The following is a 23,388-nucleotide window of genomic DNA, read 5'->3' on the forward strand; positions in this document are numbered from 1 at the left end:
ACATGCCAGGCAATCCTGGCTTGGCCTCCTCGACACTCCCAGGGAGTAGAAAACATATCCCCGGTAACAATCGATAGCTGCCCCTAGCTCCCAGCCCCATCTGCAGTCCAACGCAGCCCTATCTCCAATGGCCGCCACCACTATTAATTCTGTGCCCCACCGCTTCCTGCTTAGAGCCCAGTCACTGAGATTAAAGAGCAACACAGCCACTGAAGTCCTTTGCTCACAGGAGGAGGGAGAGAAGGAGAGAGAAGGGAGCACAGTGTGAAGATTGTTTATCCAGAGGAATCTCCTCAGTGCTCACTACTCATTTCCACTTCAGGGCCACATGAGGCTAACCTCGTCTGACTCTTATCCATGTCAATTAATTTGCAACGAGTCAACATCTTTGTGATGCTTTTTGCTTTTTTCCTCCCCCAAACAAAATAATTACAGCTAGCTGGCTAGGTTGCTTTCAAAGAAGCAGTGTCACAGTAATCTCATGATGAAACAATTAGTTGCTTAATCTGTCAGTCGATCAACATAAAATTAAAACCAGGACAACTTAGAAGTCGTAAAATTGTCATTTATGAAGTAAAATTGTCATGTATTTGCTGGTTGCAGCTCCTTGTGTGAGGATTGGCTGCTTCTGTCAGTCTTCTATCTGGTTGGACATATCTAAGTAAAATAGGCAGAATTAAATACTAATCCTGTCTTTACTGTGCTGTGTTTTATCCACCTCAGCCTGCTATAGTGTTGTGGCTTTGCTCTCCTTTATATATCTGCAGTAACAGCAGAAATGTGGAACATTATTTGCGTGAATAGGTGCGAGTGACTTTAAATTCTGGACACAGATTGACAAAATACTAAATTCTACTGGTTAACTGCTAAATAATCGCGTATCAAATCTGTCGTATTTCCTCCCTTTTTCTTTTTGGCAATGAGTAACAGTGCACAAAACATTTACGAGGGGAAAAAGTCCACTCTGTAACACTGCTGTACTATTGTGAATTGACTACCTGAGTGAGTGAACTGGATTTTGTGGTTCCAACAACTCCAATAGAGTGAAAGCTCTTCTCTAGTAAAACCATGTAGCTCCCAGTTAAATGTCAAAACATACTATATCAATAATAAGATCAATGTTATAGTTTATTATTTGGATCAAGTAGCTCATGAAAAAATAAAGTGTGCTAAATTTAGAAAGAAATCTGCTGCTATATAATTATAAGTATTGGATCAGGCTTGTGATCAACATTTTTTTTTCTTTTTTTTTTACAGTTTTCTGATCTTTTATAGACTAAACAGATGAATCGATAATGGAAATAGTCATTCGTTGCAGCCCTGCAGCAATCTGTTCTCTGCTATACGCAGTACAGACAGACATGCCTCTGCTGAGCCTCAATTGCTGTGGAAATGGGGCTATTTAAGTAAAGCAGAGCTTAGAATACTTTTAAGATTTTGTATTTATAGGATAGCATGAATTCAGTGATATGTTAGCTTTTTTTCAGCTAACATCCGGTATCTACCTGCTGTAAGCAAAGTCGATTTGTTCCATCAAGATGAGTTGAGGGACTGTTGTTTTTATCGTTTGCTCACTTGGGCTTTTTTCCAATTTAACCATGTCCCCCATCTCCTCATGTCTCTCGCAGTGGGACTCAAAGCGGGAGTATCCGTTTCTCCAGGGCAAACACATGCTGTCTCCACTTTATTTGCTTTCTCCCTCCCTTAAAAACACACACACACACACACACACACACATACACAAGTGCACACTTTTGTGAAAAAAAATCTACAGGAAGCATACACTGTACACACTTAATCGTGAATGCACACAGACTCATTTTACCTCTGCAAACATCCAGTGACTAGCACTGCATGGATTAGCCTCCTAAAGCATTCCCTTTGAAACTCCGCAAGTAGGGGATTTCTTTTTAGGTGATCACTGGCCTAAGCAGCTGTTACACGCAGGATTAGCAGGTTATGCCATTCAGACAACATGGTCTGTTTAAACTGGCAGGATGGCAGGATGAGGAACGTAGAGACGGACAAGGAAGTGAGGGGAAGGGAGAGGTTACGACAGGTCGGAGGGGAGGTGAAGCTAAGAAAAAGAGGGCAGAGAGAAAAGGAGGTGCGAGAGAGACGTGAAATGGGGAACAGGTGATGGGAGAACGGGAGTGAGATGTGGAGCAGAAGGGAGGAGAGGTGAAAGCAGCTGAGCAGAGGGATGTGTGAAGGGAAGAAAATGGAGGGGAAAGAGAAATGAGTGAAGAAGGAAAGAAAGGAGAGGATGGGTGAGGAGAGGAGGAGAGGAGAGGCAGAAAGCTTAAAGGTATCCATTGTTGTGAGAATCAGACCCTGCCAAGGAAGCAGTTTAAAAAGGAGCTGACAATGAGAATATTGTTCTCCCTCTGTTTTTCATCCAGTTTTTTTGTTTCTTGTTGTCTCACTTCCATAATATCACCCCGCTCCTGTCTCGCTGAGTGTGAAAGTGTGTCATCCAGCCACCTTTGTAATTGTGCCAGTACAAGGTGTTTGCAGAGAGAGAAGGTTGATGGGCTGATAACAGGTCTGGCTTTAGGGGTGGAAAGACATTTCCATGCTGAGCGGCTGGCTCACAATAGCATCTTCCCTTGCATCTCTCACCTCTCCTGCTTCCATTCTGTCTCACAACACCTTATATTGCACTTAGTCCTCTCCCACCCCGCCCCTTTTCTGTCCTTTTTTTTTTCCTGTGTCTTGTAAATGGAGAAATACATCAGGGATCCCTGTTGTTATGAGCTCTATCTTTCCTTCACTGGTGTTTGTCATACTGAACCCCTCCCACCCACCACCGATTCCCTTCTGTCTCTCTCTTGTGTAGCGTCTAGCAAGGTGTGCAACAGCGGTGTGGTAGCCAGGCAGCTTTCTTAGTTTTCCGTGTGATGCATCGCGGCACATCTCTCTGGAACAAGCCGGCGCTTTCTGGGAGCAGAACTCATGCCTTGTGTCAGCGCTCCTTCGCCTCGTGCTCCCCACTTTCACTCATTACCCTTTTTCCTCTTTCTACGCTCCCCTGTGCCCCTCCTTCGCTTTCGGCCTATTCTGCCGGAAAGATAGGGAAATTGTACATTCTAACACACACACGCACGCATTATCTCACATACGCAGACACACAGGCCTGTCAAGTGCAGCCTCTCCAGTCACACGCCACACTACTACAATTTCTTCACATTCTCGTGTGGCTCCAGTGAAAAAGGAATTGTGCACATGCATGCACACACACGCATAAACACAAACACCCACACAGACTCACAGTCATATTCTGGCCCTTTATCCCCTTTTGGTAATCTGTTTACGGAGAGCTGGGCCCATTTGAGGGAGAATTTAATTGAAACCGGGGCTAATCTGATGATGGCACGGAGCGGCAGAGTCTTCAGCCCTGCATCACCTACAGTTAGGTTGCACCTTGTAGTCCTCACACTCAATACCTTGCTACTTCATTTCATGCCTCATGGTTCAATGCAGCGCTGCCCACTCATACATGCCACATTGATTGTTAATCCGACATTTGATATGCACCGCGCTCACTCAATTCTGATCTTGTTTTTCTTGTTTGTGCCCCTCCTCCTCCTCTTTCCTCATCCCCCCCATTCACCCAACACTTCCCTTGTCTTTCTATTTCTACTCTATCCTGCAGGATGGTTATTACTCCCATCGTCCGAAGGAGAAAAACAGAGTGGACAGCAACAACGAGAACTCCGTACCAAAAGACTTTGAGAACATAGACAATAGTAACTTTGGTGCACGCTCGCAGCCACACCGGCAGTCTGTAGGGGCCACCAGCAGCAAGCAGCAGCGGGAGCACCTGCAGGAGAAGGCCCACGCCCAGCAGCAAACATGGCGGGACAGCTCCCCGAGTCTGGGCCGCAGCTCGAACGAAGTGCTGCCTGTAGGGCACCAGCCGCTGGCGGTCAGCAACAACGCCTCCTACGTAGGTGGTCAGGGCGTCGCAGGAGGGCCGCAGCAGCACTATCGTGCCTCACAGCAGGTCCAGCAGGCCCAGTCACAGCACAGACATCAGCACCCCCACCGGAAGCAGGCCACTGCAGCGCCGCTGGAGGTGACCTACGACCAGCCACCTAAGTGCGAGATCAGTGGGAAGGAAGCCATTTCTGCTCTGTCCAGAGCCAAGAGCAAGGAGTGCCGGCAACAGATCGCAGAGGTGTACTGCAGGCACAAGGAGGGCCAATTAATGCCTGAGAAGGTCACTCGCTACTGCCCCCTTGAGGGTGAGTCCGTGACCATAATTAATTTGATTGATTATTTGATTTTGGTTAATACAAATTGTTATCTGTGGAGTCAGTGCAGTCACTTTGTATTCTACGCAAACACGGTCTCACTGAATGGGTCGATATCTATCAAGCTTCCCAGCATGAATTAAGATTGTTGAGTAGGCTCCAAATGGTTGTGTTATTGTTAATGTGAAGGCATGTTTTTATACGATGCTTGATGCCACATAGATGCTTTCGTATCTCGCTGTTTTTAGTTTTTTCAGTTTACTTTAGTTTTTTAGTTTTATCACACTTATGTATGGTAGAAAAGCAGATTTGGACTGTTCGGTCTTTGCTCAGTGGATGAAGGAACCCTGGGATAGAGGTTGTGTCACACTGAGTCCTTAGTCCTCCCTTACCAAACGCTGTATGTATGCCCATGTGGTACAGTATGCAGTATGGTACTGTATGTGAAAGCACTGGTGAAGAGTGCAGTGTTCTTTAAACATTTGTTCATCTTCACAAATAACTTCAAAATCATGTGGTTTATAATCATGATTTTTGCTTGAGATTACTCTTCTATTAGTACAAAACAAACCTATAAATAATGCTGACAGGTTGTCAGTGTCCTTACTTTAGTTTAGTGACATTTATTTTCTCCACATTATTTCCTTCTGCTCTCCGCTGTTCAAGCTTTTTTTTTCTTTTTTTTTTTACAGGAAAAGAAAAGTAATATCCGCAAAGTTAAGTACAAAGGCCAGTCAGACCAAGTCTGACCAGTCAGGCTTTAGCAGATGGTAAAATATTTCCTGTTCTTGTAATTTCAGTTATTGTCAAAGCCAAGAAATGCCTTTTTTTGCTGATGTGTAATTGGTGAAGTAAATTGTTGGAGAAAATGGGGATGCTGCTTGTATTCTCTCCAATTGGTTTCCAATTTTCATTTGTTTTGTCAAACTGGCCACAGAACACCGGTTCTCCTTTTCCTCCTCAAACAGACGCAAACAAACACACACGTGTGCACTTTTCTCTCTTCTAAGAATTTATGGGCATCTGCAGTCTGGTTGTGGATTTTGTAAACAAAATCTGTTGTGGCTGCCGCCATCGGTGAGCAGCACGCATCAGCAACCGTGTTTAAGTGAACAGCGCATATACACACACACACACACATGCATTTAAAACACATGGGAGTGGACTGAATGCAGCATGGACAGCAGGGGAGGAGGAGAAAGCTATTATACATCCTGCCTGTTCTAGTCAGATACCTTCCCGGCCCTCGCTCATGTTATTAGAACTCAAGGAGGCACAGTGACTTAGCAACTTTTGTACATTCCCCTTCCCAAGAGAAGCAGTATCGTTTGTCTGTGCCTAAGCTCCTGTCATCTCAACAGCAACTCAACATCCCACTCAAACTGACAGTTTGATCAAAAGAGACAAAGAAATTGAAAAGGGCTTTCCCCTGGTGGCTGGGCTGTAACAACACGACAGCTAAATTAAATCACTTTTCTTTCTTACTCTCCGTCTGCCTGCCTGCTGCCTGCCAATGTGTTCTCTCTCTCTGTCTCGCTCCCTCTCTCTCTCTCTATCACTCTCTCTCTCTTCCCTCCTCTGCTCCCCATCCTAATTCAAGTCCTAACCTTGTTAGCTGAAAGTTGTCCAATTTGATTTGATCGGTATTCTGTCCTTGAGGCCTTGGCTAGATTAGCAATTGTGTTAGCTCTGGCATTAGCATCATTGAATACAGGAGGAACATGTTCAATTTCTTTGCCTCCCATATGCTAACTTGGCTAAGTATGATTTGGCCAGCTTGTGAAGCTCCAGCAGGGGTTCTAGCTGGCACTGAGTGACCTTGAACACCACATGGCATTAACCTAATGGCCTTGTACTGAAAAATTCTTGTATATAAATCATATTTAAAGCAGCAATAATCAAAGTTTTTGAACAACTCTAAAGTTCCCCCAGCTTTATAGAGCTAGCATCTTTTAGCTCATTGTTTGGGTTTTCTGGCCCACATCTAGTGTTTTGGTTCACTCTCACCAGTCTCATAGCATCAGTTTCAGCCACAGAAAAAGCTCTAAAAAACTGACTGTACACTACATGCCCAGCACTAAACAACAAACAGAAAAGTTAGCAACTAGAACATAGTAAAGCATGTAACAGCTAAAGAGCCAGATATTTAGGAGTTGGTGGAGGCTAAACCAGCGGCAAAGGAGAGTGAATATTCACCAGACACATGACTCTAAACGAATGCTAATGTTGCGCCGCCATATCAACTTGAAAAACGACAACATGTCAGCGTTGTGTCACAGCTTGTTTCTGCTGCCCCCAAGTGGCCAAAAAATCAATGTTATTGCAGGTTTAAAAAAAGGTCACACACATTTCCTACTATGAGGAAATGAGATTTGGTATCGCATTCATACAAATCAAACAGTGATTTATATGTCTGCAAACCTGGCTTTGTGGATGGTTTCAAGGAACAGACACCATCCCTGAGACATTTTCTAATGCGATTTGGTACAAGCCCTTTGGGATATGGCTCAGCTCTTGTTCTAACCTCTCATATGAGCAGTTGAGATGGAGGGTGGGTAAGAGCCTGAAGTTACACAAGATGATAGAGGAAGAGAGAGGGGTGATAGCAGATGAGGGAGAGGCAGTTTAAAAGACTGATGGCGATGGGAGGGATGATGAAGAGTGATGAGTTCAAAAGGAGGGCTTCTGTTTTTTCTTTGCGACAGGGCCTGCGGTCTCTACAGGTGCACAGTCTGCTCAAAAAAATACTACACATGAAGCTCTTCTGCGGATAAACACACATGCTCAACAAAACTGACAGTAAAATTTAAGTTCGCTCGCACACACACACACAGCAGTGCTCATTAGTTCAGCTAGCTAGTATAGCGCACACTCTCAAAGTGCTTTGTGAAGCGACTGGCCAATTATCCGTGTGCAAAGCAAACCAGTGAACCTTCTTAGCTGGCTACCAATTACTGTTCAATCTGATACAGCCCGCAGCAGATTTCCCCCCTGAGCTGTCTCACGCACACACACACACACACACACACACAGAAATAAGTATGAGTGACTGACAGGAGGCACAGCCAATTGGAGTCAAGGGAGCGTGTCATTAACCTCACCTTTGTGGTCAACCTTTAAATAAAGCCATGTTGGACACCTGCCCTTAAATTTGAATGAATGAGATTAGTTAAATGGGAGGGATGAAGGCTTCTTAGCCCATCCCTAACAATTCATAAAGAGAAGACAAGTTGGTCACTTACCCTTAAATCTGAGTAATTATAGGACCTCAGGGCCAGACGTAGACTGGAGCCGGGAGGGACATTTTTTGAGAAACCTAACCTCAGGGGAATGAACAGCCCCCACTTCAGTATTCCCTCAGCTTCCCCTACCTCTTCAGCAGAGACAGGCTCTTGGGAAAGGAAGTACCAAATTATAGTCATTAATCTCCTTAAGGCACGTTGTGTGAACAAACATGTCTCATAAGCTGCGTGTGCACATTTCCTGTAATAACTGAAGATTTAAAAACAAACAATGTATGTGATAACGTTAGGGGACCTCACAGTGCAGAACTGGTTTGCTGTGCAAGTGTTTGCTTCTGAGCGGTTAAGGGTGGTACAAAATCACACAATGGAGTTATGTGTGGTTACCAATGGCTCTCCAGAGATGATTGGAATTGTTTAATTTGATATTGGCTTTGTAGGCCATGATCAGGGAGGTGTTTGCGGGCACGCGTCATTTGTGTGAAATCTAAGGCATCTTCTGGGGCCTGTGCCTAAGAAGAATGATAGTACATTGTCAAGTTGTGCTCCACCCTGAAAGCCCCAGAGGAATCACTTATAGGATTCCTGTCTCAATGAGGATAGTGTTTGCACTGTGTGTAGCGTCTGGTTGAAATTGTCATAGTTCCAATTCAATCACATGAGAAAATGGATGAGTGAGTCATGGTTTTGTGGTTCTGTTTTTTGCTCCACAGCAGGGCTTAAGTAGCTGTGTGACTTTTTTGTTCTTATTTATTCAGTTATTTATTAATATGTCAGCCATAGCGTGGCTTTTTGTCTCTGTGCATAATCCTGACCAATTTGGCCTCCCGAGAACGCCTGATTCGGATGTATTTTCATGACACAGTGGAAAGCAAGCTGTTTCTGCCTGTTGCAATCAGTGTTGTTTAAGGCATAATGGTTGTATTAAAGTCAAATATTGTCACCAAGAAAGCATCTTGATTGGTAATTATAAAACAGGTACTTCCTCAGTTCAGAGTCACACTCAGACAATGTAAAATACCCAGTGAATTCTCATTTGATTCTTAGCAGTCAGTTATTATGAATATGCTAATCACCCCTCAAATGGCTACTTGCTGTGTTGCTTAGCAACATTGTTGTTTAGCTATTTCAGTTCATTGTTTAATAAAAGAATATCATTTAATTATCATTAATAAGTATGCTCATTATGCTTTTGCATTTGCTTTCTTTCTGCCTCGAAGGCATTATAGGAGCTCCCTATCATATAGTGTATAGTGACTAATAGCGCTGTTTGTGCAGCCTCTCATAGCTTATCAAATGAATAACAGATTTGATTTTGTAATCAAACATGCAAATAAGCACTGAATATATTACCGATGAAGAATCCATGCAATATTGTGTGAATTTAATTAAATTAATTAAATGCAGTTAATATAAGATTTATATTCACTGGAATGAGTACATGAATATAGACGTTGTCTTTATACCTGCACAGGTAAAGCCAATGCTAATGTCCAGTGGGATGAGGACTCTGCTGAGAGCTTTCCATCAAAACCAGTGAGAATAGCGTTTGTCCTGGTGGTCCATGGACGAGCCTCGCGCCAGTTTCAACGCCTCTTCAAAGCCATCTACCACACCACCCACTACTACTACATACATGTTGATCAGGTGAGCCACAGAGAGCTGACAAACAAGATGTAATTAAAGGCGCCCTGTGGAGTTTCTCTCTACATTCAGTGTTACTCACCATAACACATTGTGTGTATCCTTGAGGCATAACAAAGGTGTTGAATGCTTTTCCTTCATCAGAAAACATTTTCAAAGCCATTTTTAAACATTTTGCATTGTCAACCATGTTTGCTTGCTTGCAGTCTTCTTTTTTCCTGCCTTTGTAGGTGCATTGCTGAGTTTTTTGGTACATTACTGCCACCTGTGGTTCAGTGGAATAGTGTGAAATCATTGTGTCACCTACACATATATTGTGCATGCACAAGAACAAACAAAACTGGAACCAACTCATAAAAACATTGGGTACCTTTACTGCAAAACATGGCAAGCCCTTTAAATCCAGTGTTTTATCAATGGAAGCTGTGTTAAAATATTCCCATTTTGGGTTTTTTTCTGATTTCATTAACTTGCAAATCACTTGATGTCAAACATAATAGTTAGGTTTAGGTTTCTTGACAACACTCTGATATATTATAAAATACAAAATATCAGACTTTGTCAGGGATAGACAATAAGATGCTGGACTTACTTCCATTGTTGTCTCTGATATTTTCACAGTCGATCCACCAATTAACACGATGGAGACATTAATCAGTGTTTGATCAATTCTTTTGTTTCAGCGCTCCAACTACCTGCACAGGCAGGTGCATGCCTTGGCTGCACAGTATCCCAATGTGAGGGTGACACCGTGGCGCATGGCCACCATCTGGGGTGGTGCCAGTCTGCTGACCATGTATCTTCGCAGTATGGCTGACCTGCTGGCCATGAGGGACTGGAACTGGGATTTCTTCATTAACCTCAGTGCCGCCGACTACCCCATCAGGTAATAGAGGAGTTCAGTAAAGGGGAGGGGGGCAGGCCTGCAGGGAGGGCAGTCAGGTGACTTCTTTCATCACAAGAGCATGCGGAGGAAGAATTGACGTGTAAGGGAGCGCCATGGTGGCCAAATGGTTACGGTGCATGCTATATAACTGCAACATCATTGGCTCCAATCCGCCTAGGGACCCTTGTCGTGTGTCATACCCCTCTCTCTCCCCCTTGTTTCCTATCTGATCTCCACTGTTGAATTCAGGCAAAAATTGCCCAAAAACATATCTTTAAAAAAAAAGAATTGACCTGTAAGGAAATGAAGTAAGATTTAGAGGAAGGCATCCAATTTAGGTGACATAGGATAATGTTTTCTCCTTAAGAAGGAAGGAACCAGACATGCACAACAATAACAGACGGCTCTCAGCCAACATGGAGGAAATTCAATACACACTGGTCTGGGCGCCTGTGGTTAACTGTGAGCTTTAAATAAAGAGTCACTCCAAACCAAACAGATCAATGAAGTAGAACCTCCACAACACTATTCCTTCACACCTTCTCTTCCAAGTCCTTGTTTCCTTGATTGCACTCCATTGAATGGGTTACATGGTGAACTGATTACAATTTAATTGCCCAGGGTCAATACCTATTGACTTTCCAGGCCTGTTGTGTACTGTATGTCCGAAAGTCATCTCTCCACTCGAAAAACATCCCTTTTAAGAGGCTGTAAAAGGTAATTAAAAGCCACAAAGTCTACGTGAAATGGACATGAAGTCATGGAACTGGGCTATTGGCGGAGAAATTTCTCAAGTCTTTTTTTTTATGTGAGTTTATGATCCTTCTGGGAGTTCAGGGTCTGCTGGGTTTTTGATGTAGCTCTGCAGCAGCCAATTAAAATCCTCCTATTAAGGAGAGAGTTATCTCTTCTGCGCAGCCAGATGTCCACCAGTTGAATTTAGACAAGCTGTAATGGCCACTGGGTAAAAGGAAGCTGGATCTGATGTGTCCACAGCTGGAGCCAAGATGCAGGGGCAAATGTGGATTTTGTTCATAGACAGGTTCAGTCTTGTTGTATTTAGTTGTCTTCAGCATATCGATGAACGCTGCTGACATGCCGTCTGTGCAGGTGTGTGTCTGTGTTTCTGCGCCAGTGTGTGTGCATGTCTGAATTTATGTCTTGCCGTCTGCATAGCTCAGTGTTTCAAAGCACCTGTCTTTGTACATGTGTGTGCATATTTATCCTGCCTGTACGCCTGTTGTGCTGTCTGACTGTCCGTCGGCGCATGATTAAAGGTATTTGCGTGTGCATGTGCCCGAGACGCTGTTTTCTTCGCCTCTTTTTGCATCCTCATTTGCATGAGGGTGATGCTGTTGAGAAAAGGGCTGACAGTGGAGGTTTTAAGCCCCATCTGTTGGGAAACGAAACGACTGATGGAGTGAAAGTGGGAGCCGAGAAGCAGAAATGACAGGGAGAAAGAAGCGAGCGAGAATAAGCATTTAGGAAAGAGGAACGAGAGGGAACTTGATGTTTTGGATCCATGCAATGTGGAAATATGTAAATTGCACTCTTGTATCTTTGCTCAGCAAGTGCATTTGTAACCACGGCTTGACCAAGTTGAACTTGCAAGTATGGTCCTTTTATGTGCTTGGCCTTGGTTGGAGCCCCTGCTAGAGGGAGCATGCATGCTACTTGAGTTTCCTCAAGCAGGAAACTGAAAATCATTCAGCTGTTTTGTAGCTGACAATCCTTTCTGATCTCTTTGGAAGGGGATCAGGCGAAAAGAGACATTCTCCCACAGAAATAAACACATCAGCATTACATTATCAGTATGGACTTACTACAGCACACTGTGGTGTAGTGCAGCAGCACAGAAAAACATCCTGGAGTAAGCAGATGGCTAGCTTTTGCCAGACTGCAAACCCCTGCAAGCACATGTGTTATTCTTCCAATTCCTTTGTCAGTTGATTACAAGCTAAAACTCATTATTTATATTGATCCTATTCAATTTATTCAGATAATACCGTCCAACAAAAATAACCTGCACAAGGCCTCCCTTGATTTAGCTTTAAGTTAGAATATATTTGGTCACTAGTCCCTCCGTTGTGACCGTACCGCATTGGTGCAGGCAGGAATGCAGGGGGCTCCCCTGCCCCGCACTGCCCTGACTACTGCTGTTGTTATCAGTGGGACTGGAGACAAGCATTATTTCCCCTCTAATTCCCTGATAATGTCTGTCCTGCCGCATGGATGGCTCTCAAAGGCAAACCCAGAGCCCCTCACACCAGCAGAGGGGCTGTGTGTCCAGGGGGAGATATACTATGTGTGTGTGTTTGTGTGTGTGTGTGTGTGTGTGTGTGTGTGTGTGTGTGTGTGTGTGTGTGTGTGTGTGTGTGTGTGTGTGTGTGTGTGTGTCCAAAAAGGCCAGAGGATGAGTTACACGCTTGCTTTGTCAAGAGAGTACAACCCTCTTTCCCAGCTTTTATCTACACGGTCTCCTTGCTTTCACCTCTTTTTTTTTTCTTTAAAGCCCCTTTCATAGACTTTACTGCAGCTTTTAAGAAGTTGGAGCTTTGTGAGACAATGATAGTAATAGTTGTATACTTCATATTTTCTAATCTCTTTCACTTTGTCACCCTTTGTTCTGTAAGTGATAGCTGTCATTTCCTGCTGTGAAAAAGGCCTCCATCAAAGTATTTTAAAAAAATGTCATTCTAAAAACTTCACAATAAACTTCACCAGCATTTTTATACTGAAGCTACAAAATTTTTTGTTTTTTGTTTTTTTTCTAGGACAGAGATAATGAATGCATGATCCATCCCTCATCTGATTGAGTGTTATAGCCACAGCATTCAACTATTCCCGCTGGAATAATATATTTAAGTCCTTGTTATAAAAAGGGCGCGTTATGAATTTAACAGTAAGACCATAGAAGTGAAGCTGCAGCAAAACGATGAAGTGTAATTGATACTGAAAAGGTGCACATTTTGGGGTTTCAGGTGGGGTTTGAAAGCAGAGAAGCCTGTGTGTGTGTGTGTTGATGTGTGCGTGTGAATACCACGGCGAGACAGAGCAGCCACAGGGCTGACAGTAAGCAAACTAGACCCAGTGGACAGGGTGACCACTCAGGTGGCAAAGCTGGAGCTTGACATGAATTCCCCTTGTTCTGTGTGTGTGTGTGTGTGCATGTCTGTGTGAGCATTTGTGCATCTTTCTGCATGTATATTGTATTATCAGTGTGCATACTAGCAGCATGCATGTGTGTGTGTGTGTGTGTGTTGGGGGGTGCTGGAAGTAGAGACAGAGACGCCTGCATGTGTCTGTACAGCACATCATCAGTTAGGCTTTATGGCTCAGGACCTCCTAAGATAAGCCCCCCAGGCTGTGAAATTGCTCCTTCAAGAGAAAATGACATTAATATGCGCTTGTCCCTCCTCCCCACCCCCAACTGATCCTTGAGCTTTTTACCAGGGCCTCACTGCTCTTTTAGAAAGGCAAGCCAAGCCATCATGAAAGGCTCCACCACAGATGAAATGTTAGAGCCATTGACTGGGGCGTAGCCTGCAGAGCAAAGCTTTTAGCCTGTCTGGCCTGTGTATGAGGGAGAAGACTCCTCTACAATGTAAGACCAGCATGAAGTCATTCATCAAATTCATGGATGGCACGATCTTTTGTATAATCCTAAATAGTTTTAATGGATTGTAAGGACTGAGGGACTGACACTGAGAGCAGCTGAGGTCTCTAATTGATCTTAAAGCCCCCGAGAACTTTCACATTGGAAGTATTTCTCCGTTTGGCTCTTTTTCACATTCCTGCTTAAATCTGACTTTAAAACATATACTATACTTACCAGCATGAAGCCAATAGTTGTCCAAGTATATGCATATTCATAGATCCTGGATGTTCCAGTGAGGAAGAAGGAATTGATTACATTTTAAGAATTTTTAATCAGTTAATTAAACTTTGTTGTGAGAAAACCCTATCAGGCACAAATTCATATTTCACTTAAAACATGCCTGGAGGGGATCTTTAAATATTCATGACTAAATAAGAAACAATCAGTTGAAAGTTTGGAAAGATCATTAGTTATTGTTTATTAAAAATGTAACACTGAAAAAAGCTCAGCTAAGCTGCTCCATCAGGACTCCGTTGGTGTGCTTTGATTATATTTGATTGACAGTGATCTCTACAGATGTCATTTCATTTTTATTTAAATTTCGCTAAATCGTGACGCCTGAAACCTTTTTCCACCTGAGCCAAAATACAGAAAAGCTCTCATGTGAAATAACCAAAACAGCATCTGTTAACAGGTGATAGTTCTCCTGCAAAAATCATATTGTACCTATAATAATGTGCCAATTTCCTGTTAAAAGTAAATAATTTTCCCCCCGTTTCAGGACCAATAACCAGCTGGTGGCCTTCCTGTCTAAATACAGAGACATGAACTTCATCAAGTCCCATGGCAGAGACAACGCCAGGTAAGATGCAAATGTTTAATCTTCATTTTAATCTCCCACTCAACACCTCACCCCGGGCTCTCGCTCTCTGGCTAGCTCTCTCTGTTTCTCTCTCTCTAACTCACAAACACACAAACACAGCAGCACCTATGCACACACACACGGCACACTCCTGCCAGCTCGGCGTGGTCACTGAATCATAATACAATTAGCTCCCATCTGTGGCTTCATTAATTAACCTTCTTGGTGGGGTGAGCTAGCGAGGTCGCTGCCAGAACACCCGTCTTTGCTGCTGCCGCCGCCACCCTGCCGCCCTGTGTTTTCTGCCCCATCACGCCCCGGTGGCGAACCAGTCATCACTCAACACTGAGGGAAAATATCCAAAAACACATGAAAAATAACACACACACACACAAAAAAAAAAAAAAAAAACTCCCTGCATGGGTGCATGACTCAGCATGACTCAGCAGTACCTTTGTGTATTTGCAGCCACAGTATTTTATTCAGTGCTGTTTTATGAGAGTGAAGCTGTTTTGTTCTTAATTTAATTCAGTTTTAACTATAATAATCTTGTAAATACACTATTATATATACATATGTTTAGAACGGCTGAAATGTATTGAAATATTTGGGCTCTTTTACTTACACGAGTTATAAAAATCGCACAAGTATATTTCTAAAATGTCATCCATGTACACGCGTGTGTATGAGCCACAAGGTCAAAACACCAACAATCGCTCCGAGAACAGAGGGAACAGTCTGACCTGGTTGACCTGAACTTGACTCCCTCCATCTAACACTCGATACGTTCACAAGAGTAACACCATCCATTATGTATGCGGGGTGTCACTCTTGTTGCTGCTGATAGAAGTGTGTAGTGAAAAGTGCGAACGACACATTTGTCGAGTCGTTTAAGGAAAAGGTAGAAGACTATTCTGCTGTAATGCAGAGGAAAGCAGTGTTAGGAATTATAACTTTTTAAATACTAAACTAATGATGAATATTATTTAAAAAGATTCATCTGTTTTCATCTGATTTAGTCAGCTGTTGAAGCTGTTGTCTCTACATCTAGCAGAGCATATTTTCAATGTGTACTCTGGCTTTTTTTGTCTTTTATTAGCTCATCTTTTCAATTTTTAGCAATTTTTTTTTACCAAATGGATTTTGTTGAGCAGATTTTTACCCAGATTGTATTACACGGATTCACAATGTGTTTCCTACTGCAAGAAGACAATGTTCACTGAAATTTACAGTAAACAAGGTCCTCTTGTGACAAGCACAGCTTGGAAAATCTTGTTTAGAGAAAGTAAAGAAAAAAAATTAAAATGAGCTGCTCATTATGCAGAAGAGTCCCTCTAAGTATGAAAACAAGAAACACAGAGTGCTTGTTTTTATGTAAATGGTATTTTGCAAAGTCGGATTTCCACCTGGATTTTTGTATGATTGTGTTTGTTTTTTTAAAGACTTCTCAATAAATACTGATAAATTCACTGAAAAAATGAGCCCTGACTGTTGTGTATATCTAAATGTATTCAATAGACAGTGATATAACCATACCTTTTGTGTGTGTTTATTAGGTTTATCCGTAAGCAAGGCCTGGATCGTCTGTTTTATGAGTGCGACACCCACATGTGGAGGCTGGGTGACCGTAAAATCCCAGAAGGCATCTCTGTGGACGGCGGGTCCGACTGGTTCCTTCTCAACCGCATGTTCGTAGAATATGTCATCAACTCCAAGGACAATCTGGTCACCAACATGAAGCGCTTCTACGCCTACACTCTGCTGCCTGCCGAGGTAACACACACACACAAAGAGACATCGTTTTCACACATTCAAGCGTTGCTTAACCTTTGACTGACAGTAAGCACTGCTTTGTACTCACACTGCATCGCTTATAGAAACAGTATACACTGTTCTCTTTTCATCACTGTATAAGGAAAAAAAAAAGAAAAATCATGAAGTGAAGGCAAGATGTAAAGCCTGACTTTCCACCCGTATACAAGGATTGGATGAGAATTGAATGATCTCTGAGGGGAAATTGAATGTTTATCATAAGCTACTGTGAATCTCCATTCTGCGCTGCTACTCTATTTCCTCTCGTGAATTGGATGGTGTAAAAAATAAAAGGTATACAATTTTCTAATTTCATCTCTCCGTCTCTGCTCCCCCACCCTCCCCCTTTCTCTCTCTCTCTCTCTCTCCCTATCCATTCCTGTTTCTCAATCCCCAGTCGTTCTTCCACACAGTGCTGGAAAACAGTGCCCACTGTGAGAGCATGGTGGATAACAACCTGCGCATCACCAACTGGAACCGTAAACTGGGCTGTAAGTGCCAGTACAAGCACATCGTCGACTGGTGTGGATGCTCCCCAAATGACTTCAAGCCCGCAGACTTCCACCGTTTCCAGGTAATAATAACACACAACATTAACATGGCGAAATACTCTTTTTGCTCTATGATTTACCAACTAGCCACAGACGGCTAAATAGTGGCGCTAGTAGGTCAGGCTCATATTTACACATATTAATGCTCTCAAGAGCAAAGTTAGGAGTAAAAAAGTTGTTTGCTAAAAGCAAAGAATAAGGCACATTTAGCAAGCTGCTTACTTCTACTGGCAGTTAAGTGTTGGAGTAAAATTTAAGAGCAAGTGATCACATGATTAATCACAAGTATGTTCAGAGAGGAACAACCAATCAGAGGTCACGTGGATTTTACATTCCTTTATCCCATTTTTCATACTTATAAAAAATTCCTTACAGTTTCTCAGTCAAATGTTATACTGCAAAAGCTTATGATTTTTATGTTTTTGAAAGTCAATTTTATTTGTGTGATTTTTTTAATATCACCAGCACCTATTAGCACATGACATTAACAACTGGTGTCCTTTCAACCATAAAGGAAGAAATGAAATTAAAGGAAACAAAATGGAAACAAAAAGAAAGCTTAACTTGAGCATTGGGTAAAGTCTGCTGCTGGTCAACAAGGTACATCAGAGAAAACATATAATGAGGAAAATCCATAGGCAAATGCAAACAAACAAGATGCACAGAAAGAGATAGAAAAGAAAATCAATGTCTGCTTTATTCATGTTATTTGCATGAAACACCCCCGGATTCAAGGAAAGGTTTATTTGTTACGTACACAAACAATATGTGTAGTGAAACACAATGTGGCCTTCAGACTGTATTAAAACACAAGCATGATAAATATGAATTAGGAAAAATAAATATAAAGAATAAGAATCCAAGATAGGAAATGATTAATATAATGTCCCAATTTTAGGGCAAACACACAAGTACACACATATTGTTTCAGATAATATATTATTATTGGTGTGTGCTCTCCTTTATCTCTGTATCACAGCTAACTGGAGCCCTAAAAGGCAACTTAAGCAACTTGAACCCTGAAGCTTACTTCAATTTATGATGATTTTTAAAGCCAATGAAATATGTTGAACAGGTTTTATTCTTCAGTCTCTGATTTTTTCTTGTATCTTTCGCTAAAAACCAACATTTCACTTTTATCATTTTGATAAGTTTGAGCCCCGGGCATAACCTTGAAATGTTTAGATGAAAGGCTGTCTCTTCAAGAAGATACAAGAAAGGCCAGTATATCTATAAACATACAAAATGAAAATGAAAAGTCATTTTTGGCAGATGTTTGCGGCACACTCACACACATCAGAGTTTTGTGGGAAATTAGCAGCAGTCAATCTCTTAATTCACTGCCCTCAAGGTCTGTCCTCTCGACCTCCGCATCCAGTCTGTTCCCACAGCTTTCACAATCAATACGTGCAAAATTATGTCTCCGTTCATATGACCCTTACAGGGGGGAAAAAATATTAATAGTAATTAGATCCTTTTCCGTGGGTATGAGGGGGAGAAGAGGCTTAGTTAGCTTTGCAAAATGAAAGTGAATGAGTGGCAGTGACTCCAGCACTCCAGAGAAAGTCGGTATGGCAGTTTGATTTTTAATGTGCTCCTAAAAAGTGAAAGTCTCAGCACCAAGTGAAAAGGCTCTGCCAAAGTTAAACATCTATTTAAGTCATATCCTTTTAGTGCTGTGACTCACTTCATCTCTCCTGTCCTTCACATACCAGTAAAAGCCGTCACACCGACCTCACTTCCCCCTTTGCCAGACCCGACTGCCGTCTGTCTCGCCTCAGTCTCTTGCAGTTCAGTGCCAGCACATTACCACAGATCCTTGGCACAGTTGCTGGGTCTGGTTGGCACCCTGGTATCAGTGAAGTCCAACCCTGGGAACAAAGCAGCCTTTCCAGAATCCAGCTAGGCCCCGGTATTAATAGGACTTAATATCCCATTGAGCATACAATCCGAATTTCCCTTTGAACCTTAGCAGAGGGTAAGATAGAGACAAGGAAAGTATGCGTCAATTTGGTTTGCAGATGAGAAGAATAATTCAAGGTACAACTTTTGATTTTCCCACATGGTGATTTTGAAGTGTCCTCAACAGAGTAGAAGTTACTCTGGAGACAAAGAATAGCGATGCATCTTTTGTCTTAGTGCATCATTGTTTAGTAATGTGTTTCAGAATGAGAAAGGCTTTTGTAAAGACAGGCTGTCACAGGTTGGCGCTTTCAGATAACTACACCAAAGGGCTTGTCAGAACGCACAACATCTGGGCATGTGTAAACACAGTCGAAAAAAGCTGAACTCACAAAAATGTGCCGCAGATTGATTAAGTCTCCTTTTTTTTTTTTTTAGGAGGTAGCACCAAGGTGCCCAGTGCTGGGTAACTATCGGTAAATAGTTTTGTGTCTGGGGCTGAAAAGATGTCTTTGTGTGTACGCCAAGCTGTGGAGGCGGTAGATTTCATGATGCACCTTCAACCACACAAGCATCACCAGTATGGCAGGGACAGAGAGGGTGAGAAAGACATGGGCGGAAAGTAGGAGGCTAGACAGAGCGACAAATACAAAGAACTGTTGAGAGGAGAGATGATGGAAGAATACAGAAAAGGACTGAGAGATCATACAGCTACTGTATCCACTTACATGTAGGTGCTTGTGAGGTATCATTTTATGCCTCCAAAGATATCTTAAGCCATATCATCACCTTTCTTAGTCAAGTACCTTTGGGCACTAACATTGACTGTAATTCCTGTAATAAGGCTGTTTGACACAGATGCCTGAAGTGACTTGCAACTCCAGCGATGCCCCTAAAATCCTTTCATCAAAAGTTGCACTGTGATATGATTAACTTTTTAAAGGCCTATCATTTATTATATCCCCAAGTTCTCCTCAACCTCCTCCCCTGTTCATTTGACACCCTGCCCTGCATATGAGATTGTAATCACAAAATCTGACTAAATCCCCAGTTGTTGTTGTTTTGTTTTTTTTCGCAAAGTTCAGAAAATGTACAGTCTGTTTTTCCTCCATCCTGTCTGCAGGAGTAAAACAGGGGATATAAGATGGGTAGTTAATTCAAACACTGGATTGGGTAATATATGAGTAATTGACACATAGGAACCGAACAGAGTGGTGGTTTCCAACCTTAAAACGAAGCAATGTCTGCTTGTGACTTCTCATTACCAGTTTGACCAATTCAACCAAAGATTTAAATATTTGTTATTTGTTGTTACCTCCCCTAGCCTCTGCATCTTTAATTCCTCATCCCACACTTCACCTCCACACACATCTCACTTGTCATATTTGTTCCCCTGCCAACCTGACACACCACCATTTCTTAATCTTTGCCTTTTTTTCTTCTCTTCTTTATCCGTCCCCGCTTTGCTGATCTGCGACCCCCCCCCCCCCGTGCACGCACCCCTTTTCCCTCCTCCCTCCCTCCCTCCTCACTATGCCTCTGCAGCAAACGGTGCGGCCCACCTTCTTTGCCAGGAAGTTTGAAGCCAGCGTGAACCAGGAGATAGTGAACCAGCTGGACTCCTACCTGTTTGGACCGTTCCCCCAGGGAACACCAGGCCTAAACTCATACTGGGAGAACGTGTATGATGAGCCAGATGGTGTGGCCAGTCTGTCGGACACAAAGCTCACGTACTACCACTCCTTCTCACGACTGGGCTTGGCCAGGGCTGCTGCCTCGCTGCAAGGAAACCCAAAAGATCACAGCTGCAGGTTAGTTTTAAAAACAAACGCATGTACTCAAACACATATGCAAATACTTTTTATATATCTATTCCACTCTTTATCTCCAAACACAGACACACATCATTAACATCACAGCATCATCACACACCTGCAGCTACATCCACAGGTGCAGTTCAGGCTGTTTTTACTCTAGCCACGCCCGTGTTATAAAATATAAAAAGCTTTTGTATCTCTGATCATGCAACGTCTGCGTCTGGGGTCACACTACATGGAAACACAATGGATAGTTCCAATCAGCAGCTGGGAACTCTGGGTAATGCTATTCATTTTGTAACATGATATGACACTCTGTCAATTTAGCCCTGAGATAATGAGGCTATATAGGTCATAGCATTGAAAGCCTTCCCTTCAAGCCAGTGTATTATTGGTGGAAATGTATGAATTCCACAGTGCTGTTAACATAGTATGTGGTTAAAATGAAAAGGGGAAAACCACATTATGCTTTCATATTTAATAGCCAAGTGGAACATTTCAGCTTTGTGTGCTTCATTACAGGTTTCAACAGCATATGTTCTCAGCAGCATCTGGTGCAGGAGCATTTTAGATTAGTTTTCCTTTAGTTTATTTGCACGGAAACTCAGAAAGGAAGGTTATTAAAAAACAGTGACAATTAAATATGCTGCTAAATAAATAAATAAATTGACTGGATGCAAAACAGAAAGCAGAGGTGTAAATTGCTAATTTGAGTACAGTGTGACAGAAAGCCTGATGCCATGCTGATAAACAAACAAAACACCTACAATAGTAACAAATATCAAGATGACATCTTTGTGTTAATCTCAATGACTGCAGCAAAAGTTAATATGACCCCCGACAATGAGACGGGTTAAAAGAAATTAAATGGAACACAGCGTGGAGGAAAACAGTTTCACCTGCGTCTGGATACACACTGTGATCTAATCTGCTGTAGTTTCCATTGGTTGTCATCCAAGCTGACATCCATCTATCTTTTTCGACTCAGGGAAGTTTCAAACATCATCAAGTAAACCGACTGATGACATCTTTGAGAGCAGTCTCGCTTGCTGTTATAAAGTAAATCTAGAGGCAACATAAAACTGAGCGTCTCAGCTGGAACACAGTCTGCCAGCTGAGATGGTTTACTCCTCATAAGCAGGGCTCCAGTCTGGCAGGGCGTCCGGTGCCAGTGCTCCTTCCCCTGCTGCATTGTGGGTGTTCTGTAAAGTCCTGCGGGTAAAGCAGAGTACAGAAAGGAAGCATGTTTCCATCTGTCAAACCTCAGAACCATCTATGGCCTACAGCTGTTTCTGCTCATGCCCTGCATCTGTTTAAAGTGAGAGCAACAGCACACCAAGGAGAAGGTGGAGACATGCACGTATGTGTGTGTGTGTGTGTGTGTGTGTGTAAATGTGTGTGCGTGTAGTAGAGAGGGGGTGTCCACATCTCTGTCATTGCCAGGAAATGAGCTTGTGAGAAAAAGCATTTCCTCAGGGCAAACAAGCAAACCTCAACATTTAACATGTACAGTACCAGTCAAAAGTTTGGACACACTTTCCCTTTCATTTGAATGAGAAAACTTTTGACTGGTACTGCACAAGTAAAAGTTTTAGATGGCTCAGAGGCCAAAGGTCACAAAGCAGTAAAACAGAGAGAACTACTTAAAGTGTGTAGGAGTGATCACGTTATTGTGTCTCTGTATACATATGGATTTATTGTTTCTTATTAAGTATGTTTGTCCATATTGTGTTATGTGATGAGTGTTTTTGCAATTGTTCAGATCTATATACGCCAAGCGGCAACCTCCTGGGCTGAAAAATGAAGCCAACACAGAAGTGCCAAAAACTGCAGTTCCTCGAATGGCCACTTGAGGCTGGTGCCAAAAGAGTCAATCGCCATAGCCCCCATGTTAAAATGCCCAACTTTACAGCAGAAATAAACATGTTTACAGCGTGGTACAAAAAAACGGTTTTGGTCTCTATAGCTAATTTCCCCGTTCATGACAACTGTACAGGGGTTGAATTTTTATATAACTCACCTGTTTAAATTTTATTAAAGCTTAAAGTTGTGCAAAATTAAGGCTGTGGCCGCTTTGAGTGACAGGTGTGTACACAGGCAAGTCACTACCATGGCGACAATGTTGGTTAGGTAACATAACCATGGCGTAACCCTAGATTTATAGAGTATAGGCGTAGCCGTCACTATTTCAGTGTGTTTTCAGTTCATGAAGGTTAATTGTAACATTTCAGTCGCCTAAAAAAGTCTTGTTCAGTGTTTGGTTGTACTAAAAGACCCTCTGAGGAGTCAGATGTTCAGTTTTTTCCCGGTAGGTACATTTTGTTTTAATGGTTTTAAGCCTGTTTTTGGCCAGAGAAAATTAGCATTAGCATCATCACAGTTAACCATAGACTATAAATGCACCATGTTAACCAAGTTAGAAGCTAGCAGCTAGCAGCTAGCAGCTAGCAGCTAGCGTTAGGGTCCACCCTCTCGTCCAAATATGGTCACTTCTGGCTCCAAAAATCCAAGATGGCTATGGTCAAAATGCAAACAGGAGTCCACAAACCAATGGGTGATGTCACGGTGGCCACGTCTATTATTTTTTACAGTCTATGATATGCAGTTATTGCACACAGATAAGTGTAGCTTAATGTTTGTGAGTTGTATTAAGCCTTTTGGGGCAAGTCTCAAGCCCTCAAATGCAAACTGAAAGTCAAGATGAATTCGTAAGGTGTCTGAATACTTGCACCTCTAGTGGATTGCAAGGTTTTATTTCAAAGCTGTTCAAAGCTGACTGTGTTGAACACATTTTATTTGCACTTGAACACAGATGAGA

At 42.5% G+C, this 23,388-nt stretch overlaps 1 protein-coding gene across 1 annotated transcript in view; it reads left to right on the plus strand.

Moving 5' to 3' along the window:
• Positions 1 to 23,388, plus strand: part of xylt1 (xylosyltransferase I) — a 79,551-nt gene that overhangs the window by 39,160 nt on the left and 17,003 nt on the right. The window contains exons 2-8 of the mRNA XM_044346366.1: positions 3,656 to 4,247; positions 8,973 to 9,145; positions 9,826 to 10,028; positions 14,408 to 14,488; positions 16,045 to 16,261; positions 16,698 to 16,874; positions 20,299 to 20,564. Of these exons, the coding sequence (XP_044202301.1) occupies positions 3,656 to 4,247; positions 8,973 to 9,145; positions 9,826 to 10,028; positions 14,408 to 14,488; positions 16,045 to 16,261; positions 16,698 to 16,874; positions 20,299 to 20,564 (1,709 nt within the window). The remainder of the gene's footprint in view (positions 1 to 3,655; positions 4,248 to 8,972; positions 9,146 to 9,825; positions 10,029 to 14,407; positions 14,489 to 16,044; positions 16,262 to 16,697; positions 16,875 to 20,298; positions 20,565 to 23,388) is intronic.

The sequence above is a fragment of the Thunnus albacares genome, chromosome 3, assembly GCF_914725855.1.
Source record: "Thunnus albacares chromosome 3, fThuAlb1.1, whole genome shotgun sequence".
Classification (NCBI taxonomy): Eukaryota; Metazoa; Chordata; class Actinopteri; order Scombriformes; family Scombridae; genus Thunnus; species Thunnus albacares.